The sequence below is a fragment of the Numenius arquata genome, chromosome 8, assembly GCF_964106895.1.
Source record: "Numenius arquata chromosome 8, bNumArq3.hap1.1, whole genome shotgun sequence".
In the NCBI taxonomy this organism is placed as follows: domain Eukaryota; kingdom Metazoa; phylum Chordata; class Aves; order Charadriiformes; family Scolopacidae; genus Numenius; species Numenius arquata.
The window spans coordinates 55,196,765-55,222,019 of record NC_133583.1 but is presented as its reverse complement, the minus strand read 5'-3'; the positions used below and the strand labels follow the sequence as shown (position 1 = coordinate 55,222,019).

Below are 25,255 nucleotides of genomic sequence, written 5' to 3'. Positions count from 1 at the left end.
CTCTTTATCAAGAGGAAGATCTCTTCCCTACTACTTTTCTTCCCCAACAGCATTTGCAGGTTCCATTCTTGTGGATCTGCTGCTTCAGTGTGGCATAGACCACGGCTGAAAGCAGTGCTGACTGCTGCTGTTGACTTTAAAGTGAAGCAGACAAGATGCACGCTCATGATGCTTTTTGGCAGCTTAACTTGAGATCAGCAATTTTCAACTATTCCAGAAGTTCCCAAACCAGACACATTTAGGATCAATTCCTATTCAAAACTGCCAGAAACCTTCTGTAGTTTGCTTGCGAGCTGCTGGCTATTTCTCCAGAAACGTTTTAAGTTTATCTTTTTATTGTCTATTGTGAGTTTCAGACCAGACAGTTAAGAGTCATCTACTTCAGGAAACTAATGTTAGGATTGATCTCTCCTACTCTTTTTCAATCTGGAATTACTTGTTTAAGTTTAACCAAGCTGCCTAGAAAGATCAACACCTTCAAAATGCTGTTCGTTTAACCCTAACACACCAATGTGAATCACATTCATGAAAAATCCAACTCTTTACTTGCCAGACCTACATGTAGCATTTTAAAATACAACAAGCAACTTCTTCAACAAGATCCCAATTAAGCAAAGCATTTTACGATATGCTTAATTCCCCTTTATTTTATTCACGTCTTACTGAATGTCATCAAACACTGGGATCTTGTAGATCTTTGTTCTAGGAAGCTAAAGGACAGAAGAAACATTACTGCTGCATCCAGCATTCCTCTTCTCCCAGCCTTACAGGGACTCCAAGGATCAGGTTCAAAGACAACAAACAGCTACTTCCCATAGCAAACTATTTTCCCAAACAAATTCTAGCAGTTGGATATTTTTATTCTGCATTCGTTTTTCCCCTCTCAATAACAACTCCAATTAAAAAAATACCATGCTAGAGAGATTATAGCTTAACTCTTAGCACATATATACAATTAAATTATTACTTTAACACTGAACTGATTTACACAGAATTCAGAGTTTACTCCCCCTCCCTTCCCCATGAACAGTCAGCAAGTTACCTTCGTTAGATCCATTCCTAATCTAACTTGTGACAACAGATGCATAATAACACTCTTATGTTCTTCCACTGATTCTCCTTCCCCATCATCATCTCGATCATCAGGAGGATCAAAGAGATCTAGAAAAGACCAAATTGCTTTTGTTTTTCTCGAAATCTTCAAAGACAGACTGCATTTAATCAGCATATATATTAAATATATATGTCAAAAAGGTCTTAACTATAAAACTAAGGTTCTTAAATTCTACAATTCAATGATTTTCCATTAGTAAAGAAAGAGTAGATAAACCATTTTCTACAAGTACCTTGTCATACATATATATATAAAAATAATCATACATATATTGACACAGTTTGTACATAGATTAAAAATCTATGAACTTTCTTTCCTGAAAGTTCTCGCAGTGTGCTTACCGGCATCATTAGTCCCATTAGAGAGGGAAGAATTGAGGGACTCTGTGGTATCTGGACGTTTCAGACTGCTTCCCGTGCTGCTCCGAGTCAGGACTGCAGCAGACCCTGAAGAACTTGAAGAAGAGTCATAAATTCTCACAATTCACAATGAACTAATTCAGATCAAATTATTATACCTTGATATACAGAGACATCAATTCCTGAAGGAGTTTACTGATTGACATGCTGCGTGCTAATTCACAGAACGCTTAAACTGGACTGTAGCTGAAGGAATGGGAAAGCCTGCAGTCTAAGATAACAACACCTGAAGGCACAGAACAGCTGACTAATTCCACTTTGAAACATGTAGCATCTCTTAAAATTAATTTTTTGATTCATAAAAAAGGAGAGTAAATAGAGATTTTTGAGAAAGACAGTCAACCTAAACACTTTTTTTTTAGTAAATGTAAGAAGGAATTGGCTATTGGTTACCAAAAGCCACAACAAATGCATATGAAGTACACCATGGCCTCAGATTAAATCTCTGAGCTGGTGGCTTCCCAAATTCAGTTTATATTCAGAGTTTTGTCAACATATATTTCTGATGGAATGGGAAGGAACAGAGGAGGAAACTGCATCCCTCACAGACGACCCTGCTGGGGGAGCAGGGAATCTTACTGTTACACAGAATGGCTTTTTTGCCTCGCCCTGCCTTTTTGTTTGTTTGTTTTTTAAAGCCAATGTGGCTTATTCGCTTGTTGAGCTCAACTAAATTCTACAAGCAGACAAGCCATGCCCTTGAAGGTAAAAATCATGTTCAGCACGCACTGAATATTTCAGCTACTTACTCCAAACATCGCTTTGGGGAAGAACTGCTCTGATAGAATTCATCAGCATCATAGAATTCATCCTCACTGCTTGAGTAAGAAAAATCTGGGACTGTGTTTGGAGACAGGTTGACATGGCTTGGAGAGGTGAGACTGCTGCTAGGTGCTGATTGCCCGCTTCCTATGGAGTATTAAAATGTACAAATTTAATAAAAACAAACAAACGAGTTTAAAATCCACCAGTTCTAACTCATAAGTAAGACTGTTCAAATCAATAAAGACCAACATGAATGCAGAAGGCACGATATCTTACAAAATTAGAAGTGATAATTAGTCAGGTTCGTATTCAGTTTCATTTAACAGATAGCAAAAGAAAGGTCACAAGGAAAATCAAGAGCACAGAAAGCCAGTAAAGTATAAGGACATGTTTTCCCAAAGTTGTCAATTAAAGGCAAAACAACAATATTGAAAAATGGTATAGATTCATAGTATGATTTGTGTTGGAAGGGACCTTTGGAAGTCAACTGGTCCAACTCCCTGCCTGATGCCCAGACAACTTCAAAGTTATACCGGTTTGTTCAAGATCACATCTAGGCAGGTTTTAAGTATCTCCCAAGATTAAGATTCCAGAATCTTTCTGGGGAACTTATTTCAAACTTCAGTCACCCTCATTAGAAAAACAAAACATTTTCTAATATCTACTTGTAACTTCCCTTCTTGCAATTTGTGCTGACTGCCTCATCCTTTTGCTGTGTATCTCCAAGAGGAGCCCTGTCCTATCCTCCCAATAGCTGGCAGAAGACAGCAGTAACATCCCTCTTTAGCTTGATCTTCCTAAGGCTGAACAAACCCAGTTCCGTCAGCCTCAAAGTACATCATGGGCCTCAGCTTCCTAACCTTGGAGGTCCATGTCTTTGTATTGTGGAACCCAAAACTATACATAGTACTCAAGTCTCACAGATGCCAAGCAGAGAGGAACCATCGCTTCTCTTACTCTGCTCTTTACACTCTCGCTAATCCAGCTGGGTACGCAGCAAAGCCTTCATCACCACAAGGACACGCTGCTAAGCCATCTTCCACTTGTTGCTCACCAAGATGACCCCTGGCTCCTCTTCTGCCAAACTGCAGTTGACCCCATGCAACAGGGAAGGCTGAGGGTTCTGCCCATCATAGGTGAACTTTGCATTTCCCTTCATCAAACTTCATGAGGTTTCTGTCACTCCACGTGCCCAGCCGGTCACAGCTGGCAGCTGTGAACGACAGCCCTGTCCTATCCATTGTTCTTCCCAGTTTGGCAAGGTCTATGTCCAGGTTCCCTGAGATGTGAAGCAGCACTGGACCTCAAATCAACCCCAATAGTCACTTGGTTGCCACTTGGACCTCACACAGCTGATTGCAAGCCTCAGGCCTGACAGTCCAGCCAGTTTTCACGCAACTTGTATTCTACTTACCTAAAACATCTATTTTCCAATTTAGCTACAAATGTTATTTGTAATAAAATGTAATTAACACAGTTCCTAAATTGGATTACAGGAATCCTGTCTCACCACTAACTCACCATTTTTCAAAAGAGTCACAGCAACAAAGACAAACCAGGTTAACACTTACATAGACCTTTTGTGGAACCCTAAGTCACAGCACAGGTTATTAAGCAAAGTAAGGTATTTACACAAACAAATACCATCAGAAACTAACTAGAAGATGAGATGTGTAGAGTAAGACTGAAAAAAAGGAATTTTTTGGCAGGAGAAAAAGCCAGCAGTGGTATCCTTCATTTTTCAGATTTAGGTAAATACCGTTTAACACACATATCGGTGTTCCGGGAAGGAAGGGTAGTAATAAAGTAACAACAAATCATTTACACACAAGCTTAGAAAAAAACTTGGGAGGGAACTGAGAGAGTTTTAGCATGACTGGACAATACAACTGATCAGGAAGTAACAGTCAACATAAATAATAAAAAGTACATTAATGTACTTTCTGTTTTTTTAAAAAAAACTTTAAAAGATAGGAAGCTTTAAAATTATAGGAATTGTAAACAGATAATTCTAGCAACTTCATATATATTACAGCAACTTTTGCTTCAAAGCATCTATTGTAGTTTTAAAAAACCCGATGAATGCTATTATTTAAAGGGGAGAGGAGGGAATCGATGAATTAAAAACCCCAAAGGGCACACACGGTGTATTAACTGCAAAGTTCTTGTGCCGATTACTGCAAGATTGAAATGATGGAGACAAGCAAGCTGGTAATACTCCCATGTGTTATGTATACGTGGAGAGAGGGAGAGAGAGCAGAGTAATTTATTTTAACACAAAACTGAAATAAGTGTTGATTAACAGCAAGATGTAGGCCAATATGGTGTTGGCTTAAGAGCTAATTACATTAGGTTACAGGCAGTATATATTCAATAAGACAGTTACACCAAACTGTACCTGTACTATTTGGTGTTGGAGTCTGATTTCCAAGCGATGCTACTACAGGTCCCACTGGCAAAGACGAGGGTCGCTGCTCTGACTTGCACAACTGGGCAGGTTCTAGAGGACATTTTGATACGTTAAACCCAAAATTCGTATTTAAGTATACTTTTCTTGGGAAGGAGATTCCACATTATTTTACCTCACCTTCAAAAATGAAATACTTTTCTATAAAAGCCATCCAGACAGAAAAATATGTTGCTGTGATTGTTATCTAATCCTTTTTTATTATTAAGCAAAGATGGCATTTTAAATAATTGCCATTATTTACTTAGAAAACGTTTATCTTTTCTAAAAATTATAGTTTCATTTATTTCAAGGAAGTATATTAGAAATGTAAGCTAGTAACTTGGAGCAAGTAAAATATACCAGCTTACCCAGAACTAGAGGCAGATTTCCCTGATGGAAGCTGAGGAAGTTCAGTGCCTCCTGCTCCTCTCCCTATCTTTACACCACTGTGGTGAGCGTGCACCACTAAGTGCAGCGCATGCCTGTATTCCATACGTGACACGGAAGGTATCTACCATGATGCAGCCCCTCCACCTGCACTGCAGTTGCATCCTGCTCTGCTCATGAATATTTCTACTGAGGTTCCTTCCGGACACCATACCTGGAGGTAAAACCGCTTGGGAAGGCATCGTGCTGATCACCGATGGTTCCAAAGGGCTGGGCTGATACACGGCGTCAACTGGATTTATAGTGCTCTGAGACAAAAGAAAGAAAAGCACTTTTTTTTTTTTCTCAGTTAAAAAAAAATAATAAATAAAGCATAGATAGCAAGAACATTGTGAGCACAAGAAATTGCTCAAATGCGAGATAGCAAATTCCTGAGAGAGAAAGTAAAACACAAATTGACAGTTGAGGACATGAGAAATACTTCCAAAGTGCTAGTACTTTAATTCTTTACACAGATTTTACACTAAACTGAATTTGCTATAGATTTGAATTGTCCTGTAAAGAGTTCTTATTTCAGATTCTAGCTTCTGGTATTCCTTCCAATGTCCATTAATAAATATTGCATGCAAAGAGTGGAAAGTTAGAGACAAATTACCTGGGAAAAATTAGGATAGGTAATCTGTATTTTTAAAACCATTTTTTTTCAAATATTAATTTGTCCAGACCATAGTAATTCAACCCATAAATTAAAAGAAGAATCATCAGCATGCTCACAGCCATGAAGTGGCTTTGTTGCCAAAACTCTTTCCAATGCAAGCTGACAGTTTTCAATGTGTCTCCAGCAGAGCACAGTTCAATCTACTTATGAGTGTGGGCACTTTGAAAAAGCAGCACCGATTCAACTCGACACTCATGAAAGTCACTGACTTCGGTATATGTTCTTGGCTTCTATACAACAAGCCTCTTGGAAATGTAAATTGCAATGTCTTTTAATCCAAACTAGTATGATTTTGCCTGGCCTTGTAATTCTGAACTTTATCCTGCATTAAAGGAATCAGTGAAGCAGTGAAGATTTATTATTTTTTTATAGCACAGGATTTATTTAATTGAGAACAAAACTATTATTCCCTGTTTATCTTCAAAAAAATCTCCAGGTTTTTTTTTAAAAAAGGGGCATAAGAATTGCTTTCTAGATTTTTGTTGAGTAATTATTATACAAATAAATAACCCAGTACATATATTATTACTCTACTTTATTCCAGCATAAAATCAACATCCCTTACACATTACTTCAGCTGCTTGTGCAACTATGCATGCAACACAGGTAGGTCCCTCTCCACATATTTCACAGTTTAAAATCATCATCCCATTTTCAGAGTTAAGAAACTTAAAAATCAAGATGGTCCTACAATACACAGGATGCTATTGCTATCTCTATCTCCCCTAGTTTTTAGGGAAACTAATAATATATATGATATAGAACACTGGTGTGATAAAGGGAAAAAAACAAAGTAATTTGACTTTGTTTGCAGGATTGTGAACTTATCCTTGAACAATTCTCCAAACTGCAACACAAACTGGAGTTTCTTGTTAGATATTTGGAGGTATACCTTTGTGGTTCAGAAACAGATGAAGGCAGACCTGAACTTTTCCTTCTCTGAGTTGAGTAACAACTCAAAAACAACCACGTAGAAACGAGACGACCATCACCCCACCATGGTATCAAACACTGATCATATTCCTGCTTAAGTTTAAAGTGAATTCCTGACCTTTAGCCCAAGCTAACGTTGACCTCGATAGCTTCAAAATTTCAGTCTTCATAATCACTGAGGCATCAGTTAATATATTCTTACAGAAATACTATTTCTTTTTTTTCTCCTCAGCATAAGCCAGCCCACAGAACTAGAACACTGCCTAATCAAATTCAGGCTATAGTATGTTGTAGTATCTGTATGAAATTTCTGAGTTGCAGATCTCCTGTGCATACCACCTCCGCCACAGAGCTGTGCCGGTGTCCAGCTACGTGGCCTCCCTTTTCCAGGACACAAACCAGAATCTATCCCTTGACACTAAGACCTGAATTACGTGACTGTCCACAGGGTAATCGTTTATCTTCTTTACAATAAGCACGAAACCAAAATCTGGAGGTGCATCTTTACTCCAAAGTTCATACCAGAAAGTCATACTGCTAAAGCTGTATAAAATGGAAAGACAAATAAAGCTTGGAAATTATTGTCAGCTGTAATGAAAACACACTATGATTTTTAGAGTTATGTCTTACTGAAACCAATCTCCTAATAAAAGTATCTGAAATGTACTCGAGCGACAAAAAGAGAACGAAGAAAGAGAAGTCACATGTGACCGAAAGCAAAGATGACAGAAGTTACATTAAAAATGCAGAAGTTACACTAAAGAAGAAACATTGCTTAAACAGACATAATAACAACTTTGCATCAAATAAGCAGCGCTGTAGAAAAGACAAACTACTTGAAGCACATGGATAGCTGATCTATTTCATACAAAAAGATACTTCAGATGGAACACAGCTATTTCTGTCCCAATAATTAATTTCCCTTTCATCTGTTCACATGGCAGATTTTTATCTAAGTGTTCAGTCATAATACTGCCATTTAAGACACTCAGTATAAAACGATCCCTATATTTTCTAAAGACAAGGGTGTTAGCCAACCTCAAGCTAATGACTCAACAGTAATTTTAACAAGACACTTGAAGCGCTAAATTAGAGAAAGAAAGAAGTATGTTGCAAAATGAGTGGAAATTCAGGTCTCTGTTCACATGTTCTGCAGAAATAAGGGGAGATAAAGATTAGATTTAAACTTACTATAAGTCCATCTGCGTGCTTCTCCTCATTATTTTGGTCCTTAAGGAAAAAATGTTAAAAATATCAACATAACAATCTTGTAAGGCTTATTAGTTCTGCGTTACGCGAGAACAGCAAGTTTCTCTCAGGAACGTTTACATTTTCAGCCACAAAATGTTCCTCATCAGGTGACCCAGTAAATAAACTTAGAAGTAACAGTTCTATACATAATCACTGCACCTCTAAAGAGTAGCGGTTTCTGAGGATCTGTCCACACAATTTAAAAAATATCCTTTCTGCACTGCAGAGTACAATTACTCTTTATAACATAAGTTCTCTCCAAATAACTAGAACTCCCCCAAAACAGGGTCTGTAGCACCAGAGCATCCCTGAAAACCGAAAGACACAAATCCTCAGTTTCTGAAGAACTGTGATATGGGTTGAGTTTTCAAAAGCACTATTTGCTTTTGAAAGGCAGAGGCGCCTTTAACTTTTGCTTTTTGGTATCCACTAGATTTTAAGATGTTTTCAGATTATTTACAGGCTAGGATTTGGGGGTTTTTGCCTAGAAGCGTATGTGAAAGAGCAGGCAATGCATGGAATAAAACTGTCATCAGGGGAAATTACACTAGCAACAGACAAGTTAATGCCAATCTACAGTTAGCACAGTTTTAACTCTCAGCAGCAGTACAAATTTTACTAAACACTAAGCCAAATCTCTTCAATTCTGCTGCAAAGTTTGTATTATCCGGTATATCAATCCATAACTTTGTTCAGTGTGAGCCTTATGACTCGTCTGCAGAGTATTTCCCCACATTTCCAGTTGTTAAGAGGCAAAAGAAAAAAAAGAGAAAAAAAAGCTGTGAATAGTATTAAGAAAGTTGGCACATACTTATGTTTTGATACTTTATATGTTGTTCCTTAGCTTATAGAGTGGGCAATAGGCTGCTCAACTGCCAAGTCTGCTAGTTGGCATTTCTTAAGCAAGGCTTTCCATGACAAAAACAACACTAAGGGGCAATGAGTTCCATTGGGTTGCAAACTTACAAAGAAAAAATGAAAACCACCGAAGTCCAAATATATTATCTTTTCTGTCAACATACAAAATTCCCATGTTATGCTATCATCACTAAGACCTAAGCAATAAAACACAAAGCTGCTGCGTTAGTACTGAAGCTTGCTATCCTATCTCAGTAATGTCCCATCAGCAATGCCCTGTGTTGATGAGATAAGGAAGGAAAAAATGCCACAAAACTAGGCCAGACTGACCAGAAATGAGGGAGTGAAAAAGGGAAGGCGGATATACAAAAATAAATATTTCCATTATAACAGCTACCTTCATAAAACGTATAATAGTTTCTGCTATAAGACTGTCGTTTACAAAATCACCGAGACCGTTACATATATTTTCACAACACACACACAGTATCACACACAGCAAAGCTGGACAGCTTCATCTGTCATACACACACAGGGGAAAACACAAGCCATATGCTCCACCTACCCATCCCACTTTTTTTTTTTGATTGCTTTTTGATTAAGTGACACATGTATTGTAACACATTCCTATTTAGCTGGTATTTTTGTCATTATTTTGAAAATACCTTGGGTCATCTCAAATGCAAGTAGCATGATTACACACTTGATTTCTCAGGAAATTTAATGAAAATTTAACTATCCAAGTCCTAAGACAGGTTGTTTTAAAAGTCCATGAAACAGCTCAACTTAACACACAGCTAAAAACAAACAAAACAAAACCAACCCAAAACCCAGGTTTGCCTCAATGTACCTAAATCATCCAAATAATAAATGGCTGTGTGTTTGAAAAAGAGAGATGTGATGTTCTGGATATATAGAGAAGTGATAACAATTTTCAGGGTACACAAACCACCAGAACGTAATTGTGACGTCCGTCTCCTAGTGAGAAAGGCACTGCAGAAGTAAAAATGGGGGGCAGGGGTGGTGTTAATATGATTTATTTTCAGCAGTGTAAGTCAGCAGCCATACTTGCCTTACGGCTTTGGGAAAAAAACTTGCAGAATCTTAAAAGGTTCTATACTGGAGAACAGAAAGCTATCAGTCAGACACGATACACTTTTACATAAATAATGATTCATATACATGCAACTTACAGAACTGTAAAAACAAACAAAAAACCCCTGTATTCTTCATTTCTTACAGCAGTAAGAAATGAGGATACCAAAACACAGTTTATAGAAAAAGGGGGAGGAGGGAAAAGAAGTGCCATGTAGTCAACAAGCAGAGTTGCCTAAGAGAGAGAGGGGAAGATGACGACTAGATGAAGTAGAATAAAAGTTATTAAAATAGCAGGAAGATTTATAGAAGATATTTTTCACTATATATGGATCGACATCTTCCAATTAACTGTGCATAAACCACTCATTTAAACCTCCTTATCTTCAATAGCTCTACAAGAGCTTTAGATATGGTTTAGCAAAAAACAAACAAAACCCCCCCACTCATCAATGGATAGACCCATCTATTTACACGGGTTAATATTTACTGGGACTGAAAGGTTTGACTTAGTGTAACAGAAAGCAAGTCTTAGCATCTTTGGGGGACCCAAATTCCACCCACCCTTATGCTTATATGGTAGTTGAAGCAGTAAAGCACTGAACCCGATCAAAAATGACTGCAACTGCCACTGCAAGTTCAGTTTTGTCCATTATCTGCAAACCACCTAAGTAACTTCAAAACACGCTTAGATCAGCGCAAGATAAGCAATCCTATTTGTCTATCCCCCAATAAACTTACCCTTAGCAGAAACTGAATTTTTTATTCAATAGAAACAAGAAAGCTAACTCAGCCACCTATTACCAGTTTTGATCAAGAACCTGAAAAGATTACAATTCTGCTCTTTCAGATTTGCTAATTACATAGCAGAGCTTTTTGAAAAAGAGCAAAATTTCAGAGGAATTAAACCTCTTTGAAAATAACAACTATTAAATACATTTATATAGTAATTAACAAAAAAATGAGCAAGTCATTTGTCGCACACAGTTTCATCAACAGCTACCTTAATACAGCGAGTCACATATAGCTGTGTAAGAAAACTAGCATATTACCATCTAATCTATCTATAGTTGACTCCACCAAATCCCCAAAGACTGATGTATAGTCTACTGGTTTCACTGTACCAAAACAACGCTAAATATATCCAGTACTAAATAACAGCAAATTATTAGGTACTAATAAGGCTTTTCTTGCTATCACTACAGTGAAGGATTCATATAGTATCACTGTATGTTAAATTAAGACTGTTATCTTAGCTCTAGATTCACGTGGCACAAAATTAATTCAGTGCACCCTACTACTTGCAAAATATTTTTGATTTTGTATAAACCTGTTAGCTAATGCACCTTTTCTTCAGAATTTTTAAGCTACTGATATGAAATCTGAATTTCAAAAAATATGCACTGATCCTTTTAGGGAATGACTGCTGATCCTACAAGGTTCTAAATACTTTTCACTGGCCTCAAAATTCTGTACAATTCTGACATCTAGAATGAAGACAAACAGCATTATTGTACTTGAAAGCTACAAAAAGAAAAAAAAAAGTGATCTATGTTACATAAAGAAGAAGCTACATAAAGAACTTATGCCTATTTCTGAGTAAATCAGAAAGTGTTCTGATTGTCTTACATTCTGAAAATACCACAAATTAATTCATTTACAACACACTGACTTCCTTCACTTTGGTCTCAAGCAGCTTGTAATTAACATATCCTAAATACCGAACATGAAGGCCTGTAAGAGCAGAACTTGACCAAAAAAATAATCCAAATCTCACTAAGTTTTAAAAAGTAGCAATAGTTAAGTAAAAAGTATAAGTGCATTACCCATACTGCATTCTCAAATACCATTCTTACTTCAAGAAGTTCCAACATCATCATGAACTTCAGACCTATTAAAGACCTTGTCAAACCAGCTTAGATTATTAAAATCACAATTTTCCTATTTTCTGTTAGTCACATTTTAAAATGAAGCAGAAAGAAGAGTCTTGTTAAGATTCTATTCTGTCCCCCTTAAGTTTGTTGAAGGTCTTAGTCTAATAAAAGAAAGTTTATCTCAGAAGAAAAGTTTTGTGACCAACACGACTGTTAGCACAAACATTAACAGGACTGTCTGCTGTGGAACTCTGTACTTCAGAAACTTCATAAAATTAGTAGCATAAATCAACTTACACCAATTTATATACATGTATTTATCCTGGACCATATAGAAGGCATTTTTAGAAGTCAATTGTTATCATACAGATTAATGCTGTAAAATTAACATTCCAGATAGGTTATAGTATACTTACTTTAGCAATCTGTAGCAACACAATGCAGTGTTTTATTGATTCTACCATGCTCTGGGAAAACAAAAATAGCAGAAAAAACCCTTGCATTACTATTGTATAATACTTTACCGGTATTTTTATCTGAAATACTAAGTGAGAACTGATTGGACACTCACTGCTGTAAAACCCCTCTTTCCCTTCCCCTTTTTTTTTCCAGAGATAAGAACACAGCAGTAGAAAACTGAAGTTTCCAAAGGCCACACGGTTGTCAGGGTGAAATGAAGGTCAGCTTCAAACTTTCAGAGCGCTACAAGTAGGTAAACTGTCATGTGAAGAGAGGCTGAGGGAACTGGGCTTGTCTCATCTGGAGGAGAACAGGCTCAGGGGAGACCTTATCAATGGGCATCAATATCTGACTGGGGTGGCAGGATGTCAAGAAGACGGAGCTAGACTCCTCTCAGTGGTGCCCCGTGACAGAACAACAGGCAATGACCACAAACTGAAATACAGGAAATTCACCTTAAACGTAAGAAAATACTTTTTTACTCTAGGAATGACCAAACACTGGAACAGGTTGCCCAGAGAGGTTGTAGAGCCTCCATCCTCAGAGTTCGTCCTGGGCAACCTGCTCTAGATGACCACTCTCTGAGCACGGGGTTGGACTATAGACCTTCAGAGGTCCCTTCCAACTTCAGCTATTCTATGATATTATGATTCTAAGGTGCTAGACATAAATCTGAATACAGCACCAGAACCAGGCTGCTTCTGCCATCACACTGTTAGACCTAATACAGATTCTCACTTTTCTGTAAAAACCTATGTTCTTGTGAAAGTTTTATAAGGCGAATTTCAGAATCTGTATGTAATAGATAAAAAGATTAAAGAAACTTACACTGGTTGTTTCTTTGAGGCTTTCAATTTTCTGTAAAAGAAAAGTCAAAACAGAGTGGTTAAAGGCAGAATTTCCAGCATCTAGTTTGAGCTAAATACTGTATAAACACAATCTTAAGCTGGGGGACAGGGAAAGCAACCAACGTGATAAAGACTATTTCTGTATATTGACACAAATTTTACTTTGCAATTGACAAAACAGGAGTCAAACTGATAATCAAAGCTTAAAGATGACAAGGTCTGGAAATTCTGAGCAGTGACATTATACATAATTACCCAAAGTCTACACTTCAGTTTTGCATAACATCAACAAAAATGAAATGCAGTATGAAGATTCATTCTAAGCTCAGTTTATATCCTTATATAGTGTACTGAATGCTGGCGTGTTCCAAAGATCAATATTACTTGAAATTACCATCATTCCAGTATAATAAACATATGGAGTTAAGCAGTTTAAAAAAAAAAAAAAAATCATGGAAAATAACAGCACACACGTGTTCTTGCTCTTTCCAAGCCTCCAGTAAAAGTGCATCTGGAAATCTGCCTACTTCATTTTATTTAGAAACACCGGTTCATAAAGATTTCCTGCATGGAATTGCACTTCGGGCATGCAAAAGGCATCTGCATGCCATTTTACAACATAAGCATGACCTATCTCAGAAGCATATGCATCCTGTTGATGTCCTTGGGTCTGTCTGCAGCAGGGAAAATTATTAAATTGGACTCAGCACTGAACCTCTACTAATTCAATTACAGGACCTCTTTGTTTTGATTAATATGAGCGTCTCATGTGACTTGAGTCACAGTCTTTTTGATTCTTAAATGATCAGAGTGCGTAAAGGAACTTTTTTCTCCCGACACAGCGTCGCAAGCCAAATTGTACACCATGAGAGAGTAACACGCATCTATAAATCAACTGGAATGAATAGTCTCAGCTTGTGGATTTAAAAATAAACAAACTAATAAATGCAGCGACGGCTTCCCAGCCAATACCCGGGGAAAACCTTTTTCAGTTATACTCTGTTCTACATACTATTCATAAGGATGCTATATATTTTCTTCATGATTAATTGGCAAGAGGTGGCCAAATAGCACCCAGGCTCAGCTTCTTCCACTGGAAAGACTAGACCATGCTGATCTAGGAAATAGCATATCATGGATGTTATGTCACAAAGTTATGTTATATTTACCTCTGCTGCTAGCAGAGAAACATGCCAACAGCTAAAAATTCCTTTGTTGGGTTTTTTTCCATGTCTTTACTATACTTCCAGTCCAAACTTTATCAACACATATTGAAAAAAGCATTTTAAATGTAATGACAGCAGTGAAGTTCTGAGCCTTTTAGCACCAAAAATAGAAAAGGCAGTGTACCCAAACATACAGATCTTGTCAGATAAAAGATTAATGCAGCTGAAATAAATCATTCAGCCTCAAAGCTTTATAGCCGACTGTAGGCAGTTGTCAGCAGTTTTGATTATTCTTTATCTATTTTTTTCCCCAAAACATGTTACAGAGTATTTAGACACTAAATAAACTCTTATCTCATTCCCTTCAACTGACATCATTTTGCTGAAAATCTGAAAGTGATGTCAGGCCATATAATGTAGTTCAGCCACACTGTTTTCCACCCACCCATTTGTAATTTTCCAAGCAATAGACTAATTAAGACATTGTTATTCTTACATTCTTGGACAAAAGGGTAATTTGTCCAAGATCACACAGAAGATGTGAAATGGGAAAAACCTCAGCACACCTAGTTTCCAAGGCCTATCCACAAACTACAGAATCATAATTTTCTTCTTCGATAAAAATGGATTTTTTGTGAGCTGGCCAACTTAAGTAGTAACAGTACACATTAATCCAGTATTTTTCACATTTGTGCTGTACGGCTACCTTGCAGGAATACAGCACAGAGAACTGGAATATTTTCTTCTTCATGTGTACACAAAATTATGAGAACAATGCAGGGAAGTCAGGGAGACTCAGTTCCTGGGAAGACCCTTCTAAAGGGCACTGGCCCTGTTTTTTAGAGCTAAGCAAACATTGATATGGAATTCTCCGGATTTTCATGAGCAACGTGTTATTGTAGAACAGTGATGAAAGCAGCCATAAAGTAAAGTTTGTGAACTCTCCCCTTGTAAGATCTTATACAAACACACTATACACATGACTGGGGAGAGAGAAACAAGTGGACAATCACTAGCAACAAAACCAACGTCCTGACAAGAGTGGCTGGTATGGAGAAGTTAGGACAATGCTTGTATCTCATCTCCTCAATTGTACAGAACTACACTGCTACGTATACGCGCTGCTACAATCCTTGTAACATTATTCTTATTATCTTTTGTTTAAACTTGCATTAAATTAATATAATTTAGAAAATACAAAATTGTAAGAAAAAACAGAAGCAGGTAGAGGGTGTGCTGAGTATGTGTGCTCAGCCTTGGATTTACTTCACAAAAAGTACTCCTTGAGAACCAAAGAGCTTAAGCAGGCTACACTTCCCTCCAAAACCTCGTTATGTAACGTCAGCTTTGCTCCAGCCTGCCAAATACACACCTCTTTGCTGTTGTGACGCTTTTGAATGCTTACAGTTTTGTTCTTCCTGATATGTGTGGTCAAAATAGTTTCACAAAACCGAACAGAAAAGTTTACTTTGAGTTCTCACCAATCATATTGCTAACACTAAGAATGCAAGGTCCTATCTTGCCTTCACCTTGAAACACCAGTACCCTCAGATCACACACCTTCCTTAACTTCCTACATAATCAGATATATACCCTGTACTCTGTTAGCAGATTCAGCAAAACTGGCAACACTGCCAGTTATTGTATGTTTGCAAGACAGTATGGTCCCACTATAGAGTGGTAGTTGTAGTTCTGCCAGGAGTATCGATATAACATAGGGAATTCATGATAATCACAGTATTTCCCAGTCTTCAAAATTCATCATGTCTACATCTGCACTGTCATCTTCCAAGTGCAAGAGATTACCACGTCTCAGGAAGCAGATATCCAAGAGATCTTGAAGCATCTCGGAACATCTATCCTACACCATTATCTTCAAAAGACCAAATACTCTGTTACTGAAAACCAGCTCGTCCAATGTTCTGTACACTTGCAAGAACAATAGCTCAGGTTTTAAATGCCTGGCCATAAACAGTTGCAGAAAACAACACTCAACTACTTGGGAAGCATGTAACAAATAACCAAATCTTGTTTCCTCAGAGGAAAAAAACTATGGGTTGGATAGAAGGATCCTGCAGGTTACACTCAGCTCATAGTCTGATAGCTGAGCCGTACTTTCATAAACAAATAGGAAAACTGCTAAATACAGTATCAAAAAACCTCTTAGCTGCTTTAGTACAGGAAGATACATGATCAAAAAAGTGCTTTGTCAAGTCTTTTTCAATTTTAATAGATAATAAATGGAATCTATAGTAAGAGCAACACTCATCAAGATTTAAAACCAGAGGAAGCTGACCTCCTCTAAACAAGCCTCCTGCTCTCTCTCTATAAAGTCAATCTGTCTGTTCCATAGATACCTTGCAGAGTTAAAGAAAGACAGACATCAGCACAACATGCAGAAAATAATTATTTCCCTCTCCAGGGAAAAAGAAAGTACTGCCTGATCTGCAAAGTAGCATCTGGAGAGAGGTCAAAATTGAAGGGGAACTCTTCCCAGCAAAAGGCACCAAAGGAGAAATATAAAATCTTTAGATCTTACTCTTTCGGTCAGTTGTCTAGAGATTAAACACGCTTACACAGAAAATGCTTGTACTTCAAAGTTATTTTAAAAGCCCATACGTGCAAAAGACCTCCAGAAAGACCATCACTTGTGTAGTCTCTAAGACGCCACATAACGCATCAAACAAGATGGATAACACATGAAAGGTCACAACCATTACAAAGAAGTAAACTAACCACAGAAAGCATCACACTGTCTTCAAAACCGAAAGCAAACACCAAGAGAACACCAGCTTGTTTTTCACAAGTGAAACTGGGGGCAGGTTGGAAAACTAGGATGAAATACACCACTACGTTCTGATATTGAAAATACTGCATTTGCGAAAAAAGAAGCAACTCCTCAGTAATAAACCCTTCATAAGGAATTGTTAAATCTCTCCTCCACACCACACAAATTAACATAGAAAACCAGCGTGCTGCTTTATGTCAAACACACACCACCAAAGGTATGTGTTGGCCTTTCTTAAACCATGGAGATTGAATTCTGACCTACAAACTTCACTTTCAAGTGGAATAGGAGGGGATGCAAAAAAATACACAACACTTAAGTGAATTACAACCTCCCTAAAAAAGTACTGCTCCCCATGCAGCAAGTTATATTTTTGGGATCCTCACCTAAAGTGAATGAATTACGGTATTCTCAGACTTCCAACACATGGCAGGGTAGTCACAGAATGCAGACTCGTTATGTGAAATACATAATTCTTAATATTTACTTTTTTCCTTCAGAATAGCTTTGCTACTCCTACAAACATTAAACACCCATCCTTGTTAAAGATGAAAAGATAGCAAATTTAAGTTAAAAATCCTTGAGATTGTTGGGTAACAAAGAAATAACGATTTCCTACAGATTGAATTATTTTTTAACGTTACGATCCAGTATTACTAAGAATTCTGTTTATCATCTATTCACAACACAAATAATGTTATCAGTTATTCAAATTGCTTTAAGTGATTCTGACAGATTGAGGAATATGAAAATAGACCAAGAATGTTTACATTTCTACAGACTACAGCAAATTGATGCACAAAACCATCTGATTAAGCAAAATAAGCAATAGTTAAGACAAAATGTACTTGCTTTTCTCTGTTCATCATCTTTGCAGTTCTGGAGTTTTTCATCAAAGAGCTAAAAGAAAGACATACTTGTGAAAATACTGAAAGTGTTATTTTTCCATATAAAATCAGCCAGAAGCACCAAGATTTCAAAACCAAGAGCATTGAATAAGTACTTAAGTTATATGATCCTGATATTATAACTCAAAGCAGTCTTTGATTAATATTTCTTCACAGCATTTGTGATATAACAATTTTTTAACTAATTTCTCATATATACCATCCTGCAAGAGACCAAATCTCAGATCCCGGCTAGTCCCACACAGCTCAGCCTGGTAATAAAAGTGACACTCATCAGAATACCTCAAACTGCCTTTATTTTATTTCAGCAAAGATCTTTGAGGCATATAAAGTGCTTCCCAAAACAGCCCCAACCCTTGTCAACCCTTACCGGTACCTTGTTATTCAGGGACATGATTCAAATCATGTAAGATTTGTAAGTACTTCTTTTGGGAAGGTATATAGTGATTTCCCAGCATTAACTTTTATTTATTTTCTTAGAAGTGGAATATGAGATGCAGCTAAGCAAAGTGAAACAAATTCTTACTAAAAAGCTTACACATGTATTTAATACGAGCTGAGCTGAAACAATTAAAAGTTTCTTCCAAGAGCATTCTAAGGTGCACATACAAATGACCATTAAGTTAAAGCTGTTCAGGGAAGAAAAAAAGGTTAAGGGCAATGCTCAAAAGTTCACCACATCCCCCCTTGCTCAGAAAAGAGGCTGTAATTTTTAGTAGGTGAGCTACAGTTCTTCACTCAACTGCCTGCCTAAAACCTACTCATGTGTTCCCTTTCCCTTGAGGGCTGATTTCTGGTTCTAAAAAAAGACTGTTGTCTTGGTCTCTGTCCATCCTCAGATTCACTCTTCTTTCATTATTAATTCTTATACCCCCTCCCCCACAGCTGGCCTGACATAACAATTAGAAGGTGTAAAGATTTAAATACCTTCCTTCAGTGAAGTGTGCTAGACAGCTCCGGAGCGGGAGATAAAGGTAACTCCTGATGAAGTCTTTGCAGTTTAGCTTTGAATTGCATTTGCATCTCTTTTGCCTACCTCCATTTTTGTTGGTATGCTCTTCCCCCTCTCCGCCCTCCCCTGCAACTGAATTTTTGCTGAATATCCCACATGCAATACTTGCCCATTATATCAGGAAAAAAAAATCCAAACCAGCAGAACTGAAGCAATCTTAACAGCAATTTTAACCTCCTGAGTCATGGGAAAAAGTGTCCTAACCAGCAGCAAAAATTGTTTTTCTTAATAAGGTGAGTACTGAGAGATATGACCTCATCACTCTTCACCTTCCGACCTACTCTTAAATACACGTACAAAGTGTAAAATAACTGTATTTGTACCAAATTTCTACAGAATGTTTTCACTCAAGGACAAAGAATAGATGATCTATCACTACTACAACAAAGTCTGAAACTATCTGCATCTGTACTTACATATTACTTGATTTTCCCAGGATAAATTCTAAAAATGCAATACAATGATTTAATGTTTTTAAAATTAAACTTAAGTCATCTCTGCCATTTCCATGAAGCTATATACACACAAAAGAATGTTTCAGCCGTTGTAGGTCATTCTATAAAATCTGTTTGGGTTATTCTGATTTTCTAACTCTATTTTAACAATCCCAAGATCCATTCTAAGAGAAAGCCATTTTCAGCTTATTTCAGCCCTTAGCTTAGAACTTTTCATGTTTATACTTCTAGTAAAAATCTCTTTATTTCAGAAGTAGTCAGAACTTATGTAACACCCTAAGCTAGAGAGAAAGAGAAAATAAAATTCAATCATCCGCAGACTTCATATATAAAAAAGGTATGTTTTCTCCAGTTCACAGTCAGCTCAGCCAGATGAGCTCTCTCTGCCTCCCACATTGACCAGAACATGTGCCAAGCATAAAATATGACTCTCTCCTCCTCTTGAGCTTCCTTTCAACCAGACCTTGAAATCTGCACTGACAAGCGGACTCCCCATATGGTAAATACACCAGTTAGTTACCATACCTTCAACTGGTCTATCAAGATCTGTAAGTAAGCGTCAGCCTCAGTGAGTTTCTTGTCGAAGTCATGAACACTGGGAACAAATCCTGAATCCACACCCTAGACAGAAAGAAAGAAAGAAAAATCAAATATATCATTAGAGTTTCAGAGGAGAAAAGAGATAACAAAAATACGGTTTTGCCTGCCAACTGACTAATAAAATGTTGCCTTTCCTCTCATCCTGCCATGTGCAAACACAGGCACACAGCTGAACACATTTGTCTTCTATTTGCTGCTAAATCAGTAACAGTAAATTGTTACACATTTTCAGCAGGGGTATAATCATCACACGCCACAGTATTTCATTACTTATGATTGAACAAATCCTCTTAACATTACACTAATTAAAGTTTCTTCAGAAAATACAAAGGAGAATTGAAGTTTTTCTGAAGACTGTCTTGTGATTCCATATTTTAACATTTCAATTAGGGAAGACTGAACCGTACCCAACTGGATGACTGCACTTTTCACACTTCAGACAATATTGCTCAACTCACAGCTTCTTAGCTAAGAACTGAGCTTACGAGTGCTAAATCTCTTCTTAAATATAGACCCACCTTTCAGCTGAAAAAATGGAAAATATTATTCCTGGTTGCCTCAGTTCCTTTACAGCTCTAATGATTTGCATCCTTGTCACTATATTTGATTTCTTATATTTTGTTGCACATAAGCCAACAAGGACAAAGTATCAGTGCCACGAGAATGATTACTTATATATTTTCTTGCTTGCACACTTCTGCATATAACATAATCCCTACCTTTAAACTGATAAACCATGTATTTAAAGGCCTGAACAAACTCCCACAGGGTTACTATATATTTAATTACAGGAAAGAGAGAGGATTCTTGAAATTGATTACTTCTGACTTCATGCACATCTGCTATGTAAACACATTTAAGGTTTATGTATGTAATACCTTTAATGCAAATGGAACTGCAAAACAAATATTGAAGCACTCCCAGCTTAAAAAAAAAATTGTGCAATGCAAGTTAAATATATAGGAGGAAAAAACCCATGGAGGATAAAGAAGCAAACATCAGTTATAATAGAAGCATAACCCCAAAAACATCACAGCAGCGGCAAGACCTTCCTACGAGCCTAAATACTTGATCTAAAATATAACATCTTCACTTCAAACCCTAATGAAACCATTAACTGTGCTGTTTTGATTGCTGAGAATCTCAAGAGTCTGACTGTGTAAAGATCAGACAGTGGGGAAGAAGCATTTCCTATGGGGGAAGATGGGCAATCCGTTATTTGTAAAATTCCATATTAGCATATATTTTCCTTTGACATGGTCTGTCAAACAAACTTAATTTTATTTTTGTAAGATTACAGACCATCATATGAAGAACTTTACTGATGGCTCTTCAGAGGCATGAACACTTCTGTGCAACAGAGGAATGATTTGCTCTTGTTCACGTCTGTCAAACTGTGTGCACAGCATCAGGCACACCCTAAAGCATAAAGCCATCTACTGACTGTAGAAAATATTATTCTTTCTTCATTTGCCAAATCTTAAACTGTGCTATAGACTAACACCCAGATCTTGGCAACAGTTCTATGTGAGTAAAAGTATCCATACAGATTCATTTGTAAACCAGCATAAGAAAAAAAAAAAAAAAGACCTTTACCCTGTATTAGACAGTGCACACTGGTCAATGTTAGAAATAGCGTTTTGAAACAAGGAGGAGGGAGAAGAGAAGACAAGAAAAAAAAAGCAACCACTTTGACTATGCCAAGAAATTAAGAGAAGTTAAAAAACATACCCAGTGTAACAAGTTATCAAAAAGAAACTAACCGGCAGAAGGGAGAGTCCTCTCAACCAAGAAACTTTTGACACTCCCTCAAACTAGTCAAGTTTAAGTTACACTGAAACTAGATCTGAAACTGCATGAAATTAGTATTCCATTTCCTTGTTGAAAATGGAGTTGTCTGTACAGCTGGCAGTCAACACTATCGTCTCAGCAAATGGTCTAGCACGCACAGTTAAAATTCTGGTCAGGTTTCATATACCAAAACTGCATGAACTATACAGAAAATTTCTGCTGAAGATGCTATACACAGAAATATAGTTTAGCCACACCACCAAAGTTGCAGAAAGCAAAGGTAAGGGCTGGGATAATGAAGAACTGCCCACTGCATAAGACAAGGTTCAAGACCATCTAAGGAACCTGAAGGTGCGTAGGTCCATGGGACCAAATGAGATACATCCGCGTGTCCTGAGGGAACTGGTGGGTGAAATTGCCGGGCCACTATCCATCATATTTGAGAAGTTGTGGCAGCCCAGTGAAGCTCCCACTGTAGAGAAAGGGAAACAGAACCCCCATGTTTTAGAAGGGAGAAAAGGAAGACCCAGGGGACTACAGGCCAGTCAGTCCCACCTCTGTGCCCAGCAAGATCATAGAAGAGATCCTTCTGGAAACTATGCTAAGGCACATGGAAAATAAGGAGGTGACTGGTGACAGGCAAAACGACCTCACCTAGGGCAAATTGTGCCAGACAAATTTGGTGGCTTCCCACAACAGTGTTACAGCATTGATGGATAAGGGAAGAGCAACTGACACCGTCTACCTGGACTTGTGCAAAGCATTTGACACTGTCTCGCATGACATCCTTATCTCTATATTGAAGAGACATGGATTTGATGGATGGACTTCTCAGTGCATAAGGAACTGACTGGATGGTCGCACTCAAAGAATTGCAGTCAATGGCTCGATGTCCAAGTGGAGACCAGTGACAAGTGACGTTCCTCAGGGGTTGGTACTGGGACCAGCACTGTTTAACATCTTTATTGCAGACATGGACAGTGGGATTGAGTGCATCCTCAGCAAGTTTGCCAATGACATCAAGCTGTGTGGTGCAGTCAACATGCTGGAGGGAAGGGATGCCATCCAGAAGGACCTGGACAGGATTGAGAGGCGGAGTTGTGCAAACCTCATGAAGTTCAACAAGGCCAAGTGCAAGGTCCTGCATGTGGGTCACAGCAATTCTAAGCACAAATACAGATTGGGTAGAGAATGACTGAGAGCAGCCCTGAGGAGAAGGACTTGGGGGTGTTGGTGGATGAGAAGCTCAACATGACCCAGCAATGCACGCTTGTGGCCCAGAAAGCCAACTGCATACTGGGCTGCAGCAGCAGCAGCGTGGCCAGCAGGTCGAGGGAGGTGATTCTGCCCCTCTACTCTGCTCTCATGAGACCCCACCTCAAGTACTGTGTCCAGCTCTGGAGCCCACAACATAAGAAGGACGTGGACCTGTTGGAGCAAGTTCCAGGAGAGGGCCGACAAAGTTGATCAGAGGGCTGGAGCACCTCTCCTGTGAAGACAGGCTGAGAGAGTTGGGTTTGTTCAGCCTGGAGAAGAGAAGGCTCCGGGGAGACCTTTCAGCTGCCTTCCAGTTCCTACAGGGGGCCTACAGGAGAGATGGGGAGGGACCTTTTATGAAGGAGTGGAGAGATAGGATGAGGGGTAATGGTTTCTAACTGAAAGAGGGGAGATTTAGATTAGATATTAGGAAGAAATTCTTTACTGTGAGGGTGGTGAGAGACTGGAACAGGTTGCCCAGAGAAGTTGTGGATGCCCCATCCCTGGAGGTGTTCAAGGCCAGGCTGGATGGGGCTATGAGCAACCTGGTCTAGTGGGAGGTGTCCCTGCCCATGGCAGGGTGGTTGGAACTAGATGATCTTTAAGGTCCCTTCCAACCCAAACCATTCTATGATTCTATGCCAGTTTATGGTGCAAGTTATCTGTATTCTGGATTAAAATGCTGATTTTTATTTCAGACATCAGTCTATGACTACTAATATGTAACAATCTGGTATTTTTAGTGAAGGCTTAAAGATAAAATGCCATTCTTAATTTTCAGCCTCTTAGCATGAAGGGAAAAACTGATTAAAACATTTAGTGTCACAACTGAGCAGACATCTACATCAAACACAGAGTGAAAACTGTGACCTAAAAAGTTCTATTACAAAGTTAAAACTTCAATCAGCGTAAAGAGAAAGCCACACAACCAAGTGTAGTGTCAAGCTGACATAGTATAGACATGAAACATGAAAATATTTTTGAAAAGAAGTACAGTTACTTAAAGCTGTAGCACTTCACTAGTTTGCTCTTGGTTTGCATAAAGACAGTTTAGTTGAAATTTGATAAACTTACTAAGAAAATTTACTAGTCTATGTTATGTGAGATTAGGTTAATAATTGTAAATTCTCACATAGTTTTAAAATTGAAAACCAGAAGATAAGTGGAGAGTTAAAAATATCAAGATTAGCAATAGCACAGAAAAAAACATTGTATAAATAGCAAACAAAATCAGTAATTTTTTCAAACCCAGCAGTAATTTAGAAAGAGCAGAAATACAAAGTACAGATTTGCATAACAAATCCTTATGTCTTCATTATCTGGTTACCCAAAGATACAGTAAAGAAAAAAAGGGGATCCTTTCTCCTTCTTCCCCCTTCTTCCCTCCCCTGCCATGAAGAAAATGATGTTTCAAAAGAAAAGGGTGAGCAGAGTCAATACAATGGCATTTAACAGCTTGTTATACATGTAAATTAGGAAAATGCACATCTGAACTAGGAATCAAATCTTTATGAGAAACTTGTATTACATGCTGCTCACCTATTCATAAACTGACTAAAAGAGGTTGCCTGGAGATATTGTTGAACCTCTACCCCTGAAGGGCTGATCTCAAAACTCAAATGGATTTGACCCCAGGCAACCTCATCTAACTAACAAATTGGTCTCACAATGAGAAGGGCTTGGACCAGGTGACTTCCAGAGGTCTTCTCCACCTGAAGTTATGCTGTGATTCTAAAATAAGTATCTTCAAATTACAAAAAAGAATAGGAACCCAGACTATTTTAGATCTTCAGAAATACACTGATTCTTTCTTACTGTCAGTACAAATCCGAAGTAATATAACCTGTTTTTCCACTGAATAGCTAGATCTATCAGTAAGTACACTTTATTTCCCTCACATAATGACTACTCTGTGTTAATGTAGGTTTTAAGGCATTAATGGTTATACTACCAGATTAAATAGCTGCAGAAGCAAGTAATTTATATAACTTCTAGTGTGCCCACCACCTCCCCAAACAATACATTTGGTATCTGACCCCTCCCCACAAAGAAACCCATTTTGATAATTGATAACAGCTCTAGAGAAAAGAGAAAAATGTAAGATAGGA

General features: G+C 37.9%; 1 protein-coding gene across 7 annotated transcripts in view; it reads right to left on the bottom strand.

The window, feature by feature from the left end:
- OSBPL9 (oxysterol binding protein like 9) overlaps positions 1-25,255 on the bottom strand; it is a 67,840-nt gene that overhangs the window by 6,660 nt on the left and 35,925 nt on the right. For 4 of the 7 annotated variants that reach the window (XM_074151494.1, XM_074151495.1, XM_074151498.1 and 1 more), the window contains 10 exons: positions 20,025-20,120; positions 17,977-18,024; positions 13,151-13,180; positions 12,280-12,330; positions 7,977-8,015; positions 5,349-5,442; positions 4,697-4,798; positions 2,283-2,442; positions 1,456-1,568; positions 1,043-1,161 (listed from right to left, as the gene is read on the bottom strand). In XM_074151494.1, coding sequence (XP_074007595.1) covers positions 1,043-1,161; positions 1,456-1,568; positions 2,283-2,442; positions 4,697-4,798; positions 5,349-5,442; positions 7,977-8,015; positions 12,280-12,330; positions 13,151-13,180; positions 17,977-18,024; positions 20,025-20,120 — 852 coding nt within the window. The remainder of the gene's footprint in view (positions 1-1,042; positions 1,162-1,455; positions 1,569-2,282; positions 2,443-4,696; positions 4,799-5,348; positions 5,443-7,976; positions 8,016-12,279; positions 12,331-13,150; positions 13,181-17,976; positions 18,025-20,024; positions 20,121-25,255) is intronic. The other 3 variants (XM_074151496.1, XM_074151497.1, XM_074151500.1) reach the window with 1 other exon arrangement.